Below are 12,648 nucleotides of genomic sequence, written 5' to 3'. Positions count from 1 at the left end.
GAACAGAGATGGATGGACGGGATGAAAGCGGTGGGTTGTCTGTTGGCCATGTCGGGCTAGGCCGGGCTGACCTACTCTCAGAGCAATTGCAACAATGTGAATTTAAGGGGGCATGGATGAGAAAAAATGTATTTTGATAGGCCATGAAACAAAAAAAGATGCTACAACAATGTGTTTTTGTTGGGGCAAACACTTTGGTTGGCCCCCACGTTGGATTGTTTGTCGGGCCTCACATCAAACACACTCACATCTACACCATTGTACAAATACATTTTGTTGTCCCAGCCACATCAACAAAACGCATCCTCCAATAGAGTCACATCAACAAAATACAAATCCTCATGCATTACCCATACCCCAGCAAAAAACCACAATTGTGATTGCTCTTACACCTCCAAATGTAGTGATATCCAAGTTTTATAGCTATATTGTGTATCAACGTCAAACTTGATAGCAAATGTTAGGGTTCTAAGAATATTTAATGAGAATCGAATGGTTAACTGACTGAATAATCAAAATAACCATCGATAATCGACTAATCGATCGGTTAAATTCTTATTAAAAAATCCAGGAAAAAAAAAACCCGATCATTTGCACTCCTACTAAATGCATGTGGTAAATTAATCTTAAGAGAAAAGGGACATTAAAGAGTGGGGTAAGGTCGTGGAGGGGGAGGGATGGAAGTGGTGTCATGCACACCCTTAAATCACCAAAACTTGTCTTGCGGAGGAAGGACATAGATTCTGGCATGAGGTCATAAAGAAATCTAATGCTTGCTAATGCTAGCGTGTGCACTCAGCACTTGAGGTGGTGTGTAGTGTGTAGTAAATGCTTTATTTCGTCATACACTCATTATCTTATTTGAAACTTACTCTCATCATCATGCTTCCAACAAGCTAAAATTCCACCACACTTGATGCATATGTTTGACTGATCTGCCTCAGGCAAAAGGAGCAGCAACAATACAAAAATATGACGCAGGCAACCCAGTACTTCAATTGGGTCAGCTTCATTAACTGACACTGTCAAATTTATTTTTACCTTCGCTTTTAGACCTTGTCACATATCTAGCAGTCTTACGAATCCCAACCCCTTTTTATCTCAACTATCCCCAATACTGATATGGATGCATATGATTTCATATGATCATATCTAGTAGTATATGATCATGTGGGACCTCATGATTTTACATGGATCATATATGTCCGTCACAATATTTGAGATAGTTGAGACAAAAAACACCCGTATCTTTAGCATTTTCACATATTGTAAGAAGTCTCGCATCATTAAATAATGTGAGGACATTCCCCCTTAATAAGGGCTAGGCACACCCCTTAACAACAACTAAGTCTTTTCCCTAGTTAAGTGAGTTGGGGATTGATTCACTTGTTAGTTAGGGAGAAACAAAGTCGCATGGGTCCAATGTATCCACGGGAATTAGACAACCCATTGAGGGTCCGATGTATCCACGAAAACCGGACAACTCAAACCGGATAATATAATGGGTTGTATGGAGTGTTGGATATTACTAGCACATATTTTAATATCTCATGCTTCTATTCATTGTTAAGGAGAACAAAAGAACTTCACAGATTTACAGGATTTTAAGATTATAATGAATAAACAATCTAGCAGCAAAATCATATGACATTATAGATTTATATACGAGATTGAGAAACCATATCTACAGAGCTGAGCATGGAACCCCAATAATGATGGTAGTGTTATAATATCATTCATTCTGATCTGCTTCACATTGTGGACACTGGACAATGCACTTATTGTATAGCAAGGCCCCCTGCAATTAAGACTCACAGGAAAATCTTTGATGTGCCTAAATTTACCTGACAGTAAATATCTAGAAAGTAAAGGCAGACCCAGAAGTCAAAATTCATTTTCATGGTCAAAATAGTTCTTAATAAGCTGCAGCCTGCACCTCAGGGCTTTCTTGCTCTTTGGGGTTTCCCAGAGGAACAATAACAACACCATCTTTAAGGGACTTGCCTTCTGAAATATCTGGCGCTGTGGCACTAACTCCTTTTGTGCTGCAATATACACAAACCATATCGACTTCATATCAAGGTTTTACATGCATCATCTATCTTGAGACATTGTATCCCACATCGGTTAGGTTTAAGTCGTCGATGTGATGTATATATATATAAGTAAAAAGTCAATCATTCTCAACTAATAAAGTTCCCTTTAAAGGACAAAATCGTATAGCTTTTAGGTCTTGAATGGACAATACCTTTTCGAGTTGTTTGAGTTAATTTATACGGTGTTGTCACGAGTATCCGAACCCATAAATAAGGGGTGAATGTTAAGTAAAAATTCAAATAGGTTAGGTGTAAGCCTTAGATAGAGTTTATAAGTAAAAATTCAATCACTCTCAATCAAGAGAGGAAATAAAATCGTGCGGATTTTACGCTCAGAGCAAACATTACCTCAAAAGGAAGAAGATACGCACAGTTGATTGAATGTATTTATATGAACCAATACCACGTTTTTGTTTGATATAATTCTAATTATTCCATAATTTTCTTATATTCCTTTAATTACAGTATTAATATCCATGGAATAAACCAGGAGTGGGCTTAAATGGGCCACGAATGGGCTGGATATTGATGACTATTTATCTGACAAAGAATGGGAAAGGCCCATACCAGCCCAGCCCAGCCGCTTGCCCCAGCCGCTTGGGGGCCTTCTCAGTTCTTTCCCAGACTCTCACCCTCGGACGGTCTTCTGGTTTCTCAACGAAGGGGGCTTTTGCCGAATTGCGTCGATTTGTATTTCTTCCAGGTACGTGAAAACGCTGTGTTCCTTCTCTGTTATGCTGAGATTGAATTTGTAATTTTTATGACTGTAACTATGAAGGACAACGATGGCGGAGCAGCCGCAGCAAGTGGTGGACGGAGAGTTGCAATCATCGCAGGCTCCGAAGGAAGACATGATAGCGTACGTTATGGCATTGGAGGCTGCCTTGCTTCCTTGCTTACCTGCTAGAGAGCTCCAAGCAATAGATCGCTCGCCACATCCTTCTCATCAGAGTTAGTATCTATCTCAGACTCGCTCGAGTCTTGTTAGTTCCTTTGCTACTTGTACATCTGCTTGTTAGTGCTTTAAAGTTGATTAAGCTGGTACATAGAATAGCAATGATTCTGTTCGTGAAAAATTTAGAGTAGGAGGAATAATTCTTTTCTGGAAAATTAGAACATGAAGACTGTGTTTCCAATTCCGAAATTCAGAGTTCTCATCTTATATAATCACTGTTGGTATTTTCTTGGGCTCTTGGACTTGAAGTCATTACATAAGAAAGCTTGTTTGGAAGAAAATTTTCGATTTAGCCATGAAGAAGAAAGTATTGGAAGAGATCTCATTTATGTAAACTCGTAATCTTGCTAGTTTATCTGTGAAACTATGGAGGGAGAAATTGCTATTGCTTGGTATTTCCACAATGCTACTAACAATCAGTGTGTGAAAAGAGAGCGAATCAAATTGGTTGGAGGTTGTTGTAGATGCTCTGGATTTCCTTTGCTCCAACACTCCAACCTTCTCACTTATAAATATAATAAAGAAACTAGTATAGGGAGGGAGAAGGAATGGGAAAAAATTTCCCATGGTTTTGTTATCATATAATATAAGTTAGAGAATAAACCCGGGCAAAACCCCGAGCAGTAAACAACCTGTGGAAATCTCTCGAAAAGGAAGAAGGTGCTATCGGTGATGTTTATAAATGTGGCCTTCATATACAGATCATTGTTATGTATGTCCTGTTCTTTAAATTTTAAAATGACGGCTATCTACCATTCTGTGAAACTCTCAATGATATAACTTGGTAACATTTTGCACCAAATTGAGATCATTCGTTGTTTCGATGGCTACAGTGATGCAACAATGCTTGATGATGATTTGGGTATGATCAATTGTGTGTGGAATAATATGCAATCCAGTTGCCTTTTACCAGTCTGGCAGTCTATTTGCCATGAAGAACGTCTTATTTGTCTTAGCGCATACTGAGTAGTTTTCTTATTTGTCATTGTAGTTGATGTTGAGAGACATGCCAGAGACTTTATGGAGGCTGCCAAAAAGCTTCAACTGTATTTTGTTGGTCTGCAACGGGAGGATCAGCCGACCAAGGCTGAAACTCTGAGAAAGGTAGTTTATAATTATGGAGCATGTCAAACTTTTTCTACTGCTTGTAAGAAGTATTTTTGACCTTGATGAAGTATGCTAATCTGGTTGCATGTGTTGTTCATATATATAGGACATTGCAATGATGGAAGAAGAATTGAAGGTGAAGAATGACCTAATTAAGAAGCAAGAGAGACTAATCCAAGGGTGGAGAAAGGAGTTGAAAGATCAATTGGATAAACACAACAATGAACTGGAAAGGGTGTAGAATAACGTCTGTTTCACGATTGTTTACATGATCAATCATTTGTAATCAAATTATAATGAATTAAAACTTGTCATTTTACCCATGTTCATTATTTAGTTATGTTATGTACATTATTTAGTTATGTTATGTTCCATTGTTGTAGATTCTGTTCATTGTGGTTTTCCATTTGCTGCTCATAAGCTAGTAACTCAGACTCGCCGGTTAACGGCCAACCTCTAAAAACGATTGTCACAAGATGTCTAACAGGAAGACAGCTGGGGAAGCTTTAAATTCTGGGTCGCCACCCAACCCGCTCTACATTGGCTACAGTTTAGATCGGGCCAGAACCCATATGAAGAGGAAAATAACACCTAAACTATTCTGCATGAGAGTTTAACCTGTGACCTCTTGCGCATTTGCAAAGAGTAACTATGGTCAACTTCACCATTTCAAAATTGCAAACCATTTGGCTGATTTTACACCTGGCCAAGTTTGGTAAATAAGGTTTGAAACCTCCTATAATTCTCCTTAGTCCAAAATACAAGAAATCTACCAAATTTTAAAACATTCACAGCACTACAAATAGAACTATGAACCAAAAGATCAGAGTCTCATACATCCAAGAGAACCATATCAGCTGCAAGGATGCATTAACACTTTAAACCTCCAGCAGAAGAGAAAAACCAAGAAGCAACAAAGTCGTGCTGGGCTTTAGCTGGAAATCCTCAACTGCAGCCACCTTCTTGCTTGAATGGCAAAGCCAAAAATGTCTATCTATTTCTTGGCATAGGTTATTAACATTGGAGGGCACTGCTGGTTAATTTTAAGACTCTGGAGTGCCTGCATTGCCACCGTTGATTGCATCTCATTTTCGTACTCTACAAAGGCAATCCCTGGTTTTGTTTCCACCATTCTAACCTCCTTGAAGCCAGGATACTGGCAGAACAGCATTTGCAGCATCAATGGAGTTGTCTCGTAAGGAAGGTTCTGGATAAACAGTATGTTATTTGGAGGAGCTGGAGCCTCAGGGACCATGGATTTTGCACCACCAGGGTAAGGAATCTGTGATAACTACAACATTTTAAAAAAGATATCAATAGTTAGCAAAAAGCAGCACTTAAACAGTAATAAATAAGATATCAGGTAAAAGAAAGATCAAATAAAAGAGGCAACATTTGGAAACTACTCTTTCATTACTACCAAAAGCAAATCAAGTTTCTCCAATGACTGCTTAAGTTGGTAATTTTAGGCATGCAGGAAGCGGTGCCCTGAGCACAATGTAACAATATTCAAGGTAAATACCCACAACTATCTCTTCATAAATGACATTGAAAGAAACTACGTGTTTCTCCAATGAGTGCTTAAGTTGGTAGATTTTAGGCATGCACGAAGTGGTGCCCTGAGCACAACGTAACAATATTCAAGGTAAAAACCCACAACTATCTCTTCTTAAATGACGTTGAAAAAAACTACGCTCGCCAAACTGATGGTTTCTAACTATTTGTAAATCATATTGCTACGGTCATCTAATAAAAAACATTGAATTATGTACAGCTGTTCTCATATTAATAATAATATTGTATTGTTCTCCTGTTTTTCATTTCTCTCGTTAATTTTGGATCAAAGGTTTTATTCAATTACTCTATTCAAGTATTGTGGCCAACATTTTTTAGTTATTAAATATCAGATTCTTTTCCAGCATTTAGCTTGATTACATTTGATGGTATAACCGTACCAGTCAACAATCCAACTCTTTGAAATTAGCTTTACCATTATACCAAGGTGATTTCAGACCAGCCACAATGGCATTGCAGTTAAAGACAAACTAATACCAGATTAGCTGACTAATCCACATATGGCCCACAAATAAACAATCTAAAAAAGGAAAATGGTAGGAATTCAAAGGTGATGCTAAGAATAAAAAACATGCTTACAGGAGGCATTGCACCATAGGCACCACCACCATAAGCAGGGTTCACACCCATTCCTGCTTCATGCTGCTCTTTTCTCTTTTTACCTGCAACATTAGGGAAACATATAAGTTGTCCAAATTAACAAATTATGTAACATAGAGCTAAAATATCACATGAAGAAAACTTACTTCGAAGGTATATAAGATCTTATATCAAAACTAAGGAGGGCTCTATTTCTGTTCTTATGGACACAGTAGGAATTAAGACTTCATGAGTCACTTAGTGTCAACTAACGATTTGGATTCCACAATTGACATAATGTTAATATATCAGCAGGATCAGAATGAGAATTTCCCCCTACGATAAAAGCTACAGATGATTCATAGGTGATTATGATCTTCGAATTCATTTGTATGATGCTTGAAGATTTGGTGTGAAGGAAAATCAGACTTGCAATGTACATTGTTATACTGTTGCCAAATATACTGATCATATTCTGACTTGAGAAATTGCCAAATTAGGTAGTCAAAACCTGTTGCAGTAATAAAAGATGCAGTTCAACATAGAGTGAGAGACATACCCCTATCTTCATGCTTCTTTCGTCTTTCTCGAGGAACAAAAGTACCATCAGCCTTTGCTATGATATCCGACTTAGTTTTTGCAAATTGTATTCTCTGCAAGAATTAGGTAATTATACACGAACATCAAAAACAAATGATTGAAGAGGACAATACACATAGAGAAACAGAGAAACCACGCATCAGTATCAAGTTATCAACTGCATCAAGCCCGGAAATCCTAAGGTCAACTGTAGCCGGAAAAAATTTCAATATATTGAAGGCAAATATCAAGATGATAAGTTTGCAGGTTGAGGATACAAGCAACATGCCAATTCATCTCATTAGGAGTCAAAGGGTTCATTAGCTCAAGTTTGCAGTATTTTCTAGACCTATATATCACTGCCTGCCAGAATTGCATTATAGAAAGCTCAAATGCCTGAAACTCTCACCCAAGACAGGCATCAAACAAAGGGCCACAAGGTGAATTCACTTCAGTGTGTCAAAAGCCCAATCTAAATACATGTAGTTACTGTAAATACTTATTGCAAATTGCAATATACGAAACCACATCGCTTACATTTGAGACATAACATAAATCTCTAGATAATAGGATTCAGACTCTAATTTCAATACCTTACTTTTACAGAGAGAAGCACATAAAGCTGCTTGATTAAATGAAATAAACATGATAAAAATGATTTAAAATTGCTTCCAATGGGTTTTTCCATTACAGTTCTTGCTCTTTGGCCACCGAACTGATTTTGACTAAAAGGTTTGATAATGTAAAACAGAAACTTTCTGAACAAGTACAAAACTTCAGACACAACCATTTCAATCAGACGTGAACTGGCTTACATACTGCCTATAAGTTTCCACCAGGATGAACTAGTACACCAAGCTTAACAAGACAAAAAAAAGTGTTTTCATCACCATGGTTAAGAACAATTATCCACCTTTTGCTAATATTCTGTAGCAGCTAGGGAATTTTTTTCCATTTTTATTATACAAATTGAAGAAATAATTGCTCTGATGCACATAGATTGAAATTATACTCAGGGGTTTTGAATTTGATTGGCAAATCCAGCAAATAAAAGTAAGATGCTTACCATAGGCTTGTCATAGAAGGGGAAATCCTGCATTTTCCTAATCGCATTGGTTGCAGCACTAACGTCCTCAAAAACAACCCAAGCCTGCCCTTTATGCTTCAGTGTCTTGAACGCCAATACCTCCAGTATCTTCCCGAACTGGGAGAAGACTGCGTGCAGCGATTTCTTCAACTCTATACACATTATCAAATAATCAAATCTCATCTCAAATAAAAGAAAAGAAAGACGAAAGCAGAAGATTGAGTGAGTAGATACCGTCAATTTTTATTTTCTCGTTGAGGTTTTTGATATATATGGTCATGTTCAGAGAAACCTCGGCCCCCGTGCCCGTATTAGCATCCGCCATAATTCTACTTCTACCTTCCCCCCTCAAAACTCAAGAGAGCAAACAGTGTAGCGAGGGAGCTCTCCGCTTGGGAATGGACTGGACAATGGAGTTTTGGGCCCTCGGCCCAGTATTATATTTATTTTCTAGACGGCACTTTACTAGTATGCAGCTAGCCCATCGGGCTTCTGTTGGCCCAGTGTTATCATTATTTTCTTTTAAGACAACACTTCATTGTTGTTATACAGCCCAGCCCATCAGAAAAATGATGTAGACTTAGCAAAGGACCTTCCATGACCAAGACCTTTCGCCAAGCCGCCGCCTCTGATTTCCACGTGGACGATCCCGATGTGTGTCACACTCTAACCTTCAACGGCTACAGATCTTTCCTAATTCCCTCTGGTTTCCTCGCGCTGTCGCCGACCCTTCTTCCCTCCTCCTCCACTAGGTACCTTTAAACCTGCACCGTTCGATCAAGGCGATGGAATCAGAACCGTTCATCTTATTTATTAAAAAGAAAAATAAATTAAAACCTGATAAGACGGACGGAGTTTCCTTTCAACTCCCAAAGAATCACGCGTCTTCAATTTTCTCTCACCTATATAAACCCCCTACACCCGCTATCTCGAATCCATCTTCAGCAAACTTTCCTAGAGAGAGAAAGAGAGGAGTCGTCTTCGATACGAAGGAGATTTCTTTCTTTCCACTGCTGTAGAAGGATTTCTCGAAATTCGAAGATCTTGTGATTCGTTCGATCTAATCTTTCTACGGCGGTGATAAGTTTTTTTAATTCTTCAAATTCAAATCGCAATGGCTCGCTCTTTCTCAAACGCTAAGGTTGTTCTCGATGTGATCTCTAAGGCTGTTGCGAGGAGAGGTTATGCCACGGCCGCGGCTCCATCCAGAGGATCCGGTGCTGGTCCTAGAAACAGCGCACCTGCTATGGTGAAGAAGGAAGGAGAGAAGGTTTCGTGGGGGCCAGACCCCGTCACCGGTTACTACAGACCAGAGAGTGGTGCTCATGAGATTGATGTGGCGGAGCTCCGCGCTTTGCTCCTGAAGAAGCATTGAAGAAGATTTGAAAGAAGTCTGTTAACAAAAGGGATGGCGCTCTCGTGCTGTTTGTTCATCAGGGGGCCATCGATGTGCGTTTGAAATTAAAATTGCTGCAACGTCAAAGGACTGGTTTGGCATTTTCCTCTATTTTAGGCACCATTAGAGAGATTCTTGGGATGTAAGTTTCTTTTTTTCACAGCATGAATGTAGAACAGTTACTTCTTTCTAATCAGAAGAGTTTGGCGATTGTGATTCTTTCATCTTGTTTTCTAATTCTCATTCTTGTTATTACATGTTAATGGTCCTCGAATTTCATTAATTTTTCACAAAAAGCGCAGTGCTTTTCTCTCCCTTTCCATCAGAAATCTTGCAAAAGAAATTTATGGGACAAATTAATGTGGAATGCTCGTGGTTGGTCCATCCGCCTGATTCATCTATGTAATTGACGAATAATTTAATTTGGTTCAATCATTGGCGACAAGAGAGACTTATTGGCCGGATGGTAGGCAACCGTCAACACCAATAAACACTATCTTGATCTTCAATAATAAGATAATACATGGCTCTAATGATTTCTCTCACATTGTGCCAAGTTGGAATACAATTAATAGTTCAAGTGGATTAGTGGTAGGATCCCAATCCCATGTCAATCAAGAGTTTTGAGTGGTTCCGAACCCCTAAAATCTATTCTCTGGACGAAAAGGATTTGGAATATGGTTGGCTCAATATGAATCATCTAGAGTAGCAGATTTGGTTAAAGCTAGAAGACCCAACTTCCCCTTCCCCACATTGACATCTTCTACCAATCTAGTTTACGAGACTACATCTTCAAGGCCAAACAAGCATTGGATCATCGGAAATCAGGTAACCATCATGTGTGCAACAGTGTTACATGCATACACCCTTTATCAACGCCAACTTTCATTAGTAATCCGACCAGCAAACCCAGCCGTTGGTTAGGGCATGAAGGAGAAGAACACAAGCAGAAATCATACACTGATACACAGACGTTACCTACACTCCAAAAAAACATCAGAACAACTTCTTGCAACTCTGCCTTGCTGCTAATTTTGCGGTGAACATAAAAATCATTATATCATAATTTCGGAAATAATGATGATGAACTCGATAGTTAGCGTCACAGAAAATTTCTGGGGCAAGCATCATGGTGTGCCACAATAACCAAATGGGATCGAACCTCTCTATGCAAATAATATGTTCAACTTTGTTCGTGCTGTATTGATCCTACTAACTGCTAAATAAGTTGGAAGTTGAGAGGACTATCGCTTCCCTATGAAACGATGTCTTTCTTATTGCAACTGCTACAAGCTTAACATATTTTCAGTATTGATTCTCTATTTGTCTCACCAAGTATTAGATTATGACTCCGTCCTAGAGAAAGCTTTGGTCTATTCTTATGTAGTGCCTATTTTCTGGAATTGATGGAACCATGGAAAGAGTTGGATCAACCAACAAAGGAACAACACTCACAGAAGAGAGCCTCAAATTGATGGTGAACAAATGAGCCCAATGTATTGCAATAGTACAAAGCGACTGTTCCTTTGCTTGTATCCTAGACATAGCTTCTAGTTCTGCAACAGCCAACAAAACATTGACATGGGATCATACAAGACCCTCCGCCTCGAACCCCTATGAGTCCAAGTTGCACAACTTCTCTAATGATAAAATGCAGCAAGCTCGTAATATTTGCTAGAATAAGAGACAACAAAAAAAATACCAACTTTTATGAGTCTGAACAGCAGAATTTAGTTTCTTGGGATCTTGCATGGATTGTACTTCACACCTATGTTTTTTAAGATTTTTACAACAATGCTTCACTTGATTCAATTATACCCTGCCCACATGCCAAATATAAGCTACTAAGCTCTGGTCATCAGCCAACAAATCTACAATCAAATGAAAATTCTAGCTAGGATTGACTACAAGCCAATCATTCTCAATTGTTTCCTAATCACAAAGCATGTCGATCCCTTCAATTATAAACACCTCACTTATTCAAAACCATTAGGGTCAAAGATCCCAAGAAAGAAACGCATACAAAAAAAAAACTTTTCCACAAATGTTTCAGCACTGACAAAAGCGTGAAACCTCTATCCAAAACCTCCGTTGAAAATGAATAATCACATTATAATTTTGAAAACATCATGCTACAGCCAGCAATTTTCCTAATCCAAACTTTCTACTATTGCACGAGTTCCAGTTCACTCCTATTTACCATTGCTACTGCCTAGTTGCCCTATGAGCACCTCTATTTCACCACATGGGACGTGTATTCTGCAATGGATATATTCCTATTCGTAGCATTGTATGAGGCTGCAATAAACTCAGTGCTATAAATTTCAACACGAATCTTGTTTTTGTTTATTGGATTCTGTATAAATATCAAACTTTTTACGATCTCCATGTTTATTCAATGTATGCTCTAACATATAACTATAAGTCTATAACATACTACTGAATTTCTTGATGTGAAAAAGAGCTGTTTCAATTATAGCCTCTGAATGCAGATTAAACTGATTCTATAGTTTCCTAAAAATGTTAGATGTATAAAACAGCAAAATCCCCCTGTTTATCCTATATCATCCATCTTGTCAGGAACACGCACTGAGAATGTCATTTTTAACTTCAATTACAGTGGATTTAAGCTAGAATAAGTAAGAAAATACTATAAACTCTCTGATGCACGATAAGCATAATAAGAAAGAGAAGCTCTACTTACTCTAAGCCGAAAATCTTTACCGAAGCATGAAATTTTAGACACCTGCTAATACCAGAAAATCAGAGAGGTTCTCTTATTCGTGAAAACACATCAAAATCTGGAGCTTTGCCAAGTTCCAAGATACTTTAGATGATTACCACATAGACAAAGTAATTGATAGACCTTTCATACAATTATTTAGTCAAAACCTAAAACTTCTACCCAAATGATCGCAATATCATCTCTCTTTGAAAAGTAGCACTGTGCAAATAGCTATTGCCCCGTCTTTCCATTTCTATTCCCTACACACACCAAATAGATCTCTTCCATTCCCATTCCAAGCATGAACATGCTTCAATCTTTGGGAACTTTACAGTTGTCACTGCTAAACAGGTATTAGAATTCCCTTCAACAGGCTTCTAGACAATCATTCGCTGAATATACTAGGATAGGCCATGTTGAAGGAAGAATACACAGTCAGGATTCATTAGCACACTCAATTTGACCATAATTCACCGTATTGATGAACAACAAATCATAATTTACTTCCACTTCCACACCATGAACTTGAGCACAATAAGAATCTATCCA

At 38.3% G+C, this 12,648-nt stretch overlaps 3 protein-coding genes across 3 annotated transcripts; 2 read left to right on the top strand and 1 right to left on the bottom strand.

The window, feature by feature from the left end:
* Positions 1-8: 8 nt before the first annotated feature.
* On the top strand, positions 9-4,525 carry LOC119984281. Its single transcript, XM_038828146.1, has 8 exons — positions 9-128; positions 632-753; positions 945-1,002; positions 2,231-2,313; positions 2,587-2,799; positions 2,875-3,047; positions 4,043-4,155; positions 4,265-4,525. The coding sequence occupies exons 1-8, from the start codon at positions 9-11 to the stop codon at positions 4,397-4,399; spliced, it is 1,017 nt and encodes a 338-aa protein (XP_038684074.1). The 3' UTR covers positions 4,400-4,525.
* Positions 4,526-4,799: 274 nt separating this feature from the next.
* Positions 4,800-8,685, bottom strand: LOC119983334 (U1 small nuclear ribonucleoprotein A-like). Its single transcript, XM_038827003.1, has 5 exons — positions 8,213-8,685; positions 7,958-8,130; positions 6,872-6,965; positions 6,313-6,395; positions 4,800-5,449 (listed from the first exon to the last, which is right to left on the bottom strand). The coding sequence occupies exons 1-5, from the start codon at positions 8,301-8,303 to the stop codon at positions 5,153-5,155; spliced, it is 738 nt and encodes a 245-aa protein (XP_038682931.1). The 5' UTR covers positions 8,304-8,685; the 3' UTR covers positions 4,800-5,152.
* Positions 8,686-8,922: 237 nt separating this feature from the next.
* On the top strand, positions 8,923-9,598 carry LOC119983335 (protein SENESCENCE-ASSOCIATED GENE 21, mitochondrial-like). The gene has a single exon (XM_038827004.1). The coding sequence runs from the start codon at positions 9,093-9,095 to the stop codon at positions 9,351-9,353; it is 261 nt and encodes an 86-aa protein (XP_038682932.1). The 5' UTR covers positions 8,923-9,092; the 3' UTR covers positions 9,354-9,598.
* Positions 9,599-12,648: the final 3,050 nt, after the last annotated feature.

The sequence above is a fragment of the Tripterygium wilfordii genome, chromosome 18 (assembly GCF_013401445.1).
Source record: "Tripterygium wilfordii isolate XIE 37 chromosome 18, ASM1340144v1, whole genome shotgun sequence".
Lineage (NCBI taxonomy): Eukaryota > Viridiplantae > Streptophyta > Magnoliopsida > Celastrales > Celastraceae > Tripterygium > Tripterygium wilfordii.
This window is presented reverse-complemented; position numbering and strand designations above follow the sequence as displayed.

Excerpts from the sequence above, each read along its gene's own strand:
- LOC119984281 (XM_038828146.1), top strand. The coding sequence starts at position 9 with ATGGATGGACGGGATGAAAGCGGTGGGTTGTCTGTTGGCCATGTCGGG. Across the intron at positions 754-944 it reads GACATAGATTCTGGCATGAG|GCAAAAGGAGCAGCAACAAT; the intron begins GTCATAAAGAAA and ends GATCTGCCTCAG. Across the intron at positions 1,003-2,230 it reads CAACCCAGTACTTCAATTGG|GTCTTGAATGGACAATACCT; the intron begins GTCAGCTTCATT and ends TATAGCTTTTAG.
- LOC119983334 (XM_038827003.1), bottom strand. The coding sequence starts at position 8,303 with ATGGCGGATGCTAATACGGGCACGGGGGCCGAGGTTTCTCTGAACATG. Across the intron at positions 8,131-8,212 it reads CGAGAAAATAAAAATTGACG|AGTTGAAGAAATCGCTGCAC; the intron begins GTATCTACTCAC and ends TAATGTGTATAG. Across the intron at positions 5,450-6,312 it reads CCTATGGTGCAATGCCTCCT|TTATCACAGATTCCTTACCC; the intron begins GTAAGCATGTTT and ends AAAATGTTGTAG.
- LOC119983335 (XM_038827004.1), top strand. The coding sequence starts at position 9,093 with ATGGCTCGCTCTTTCTCAAACGCTAAGGTTGTTCTCGATGTGATCTCT.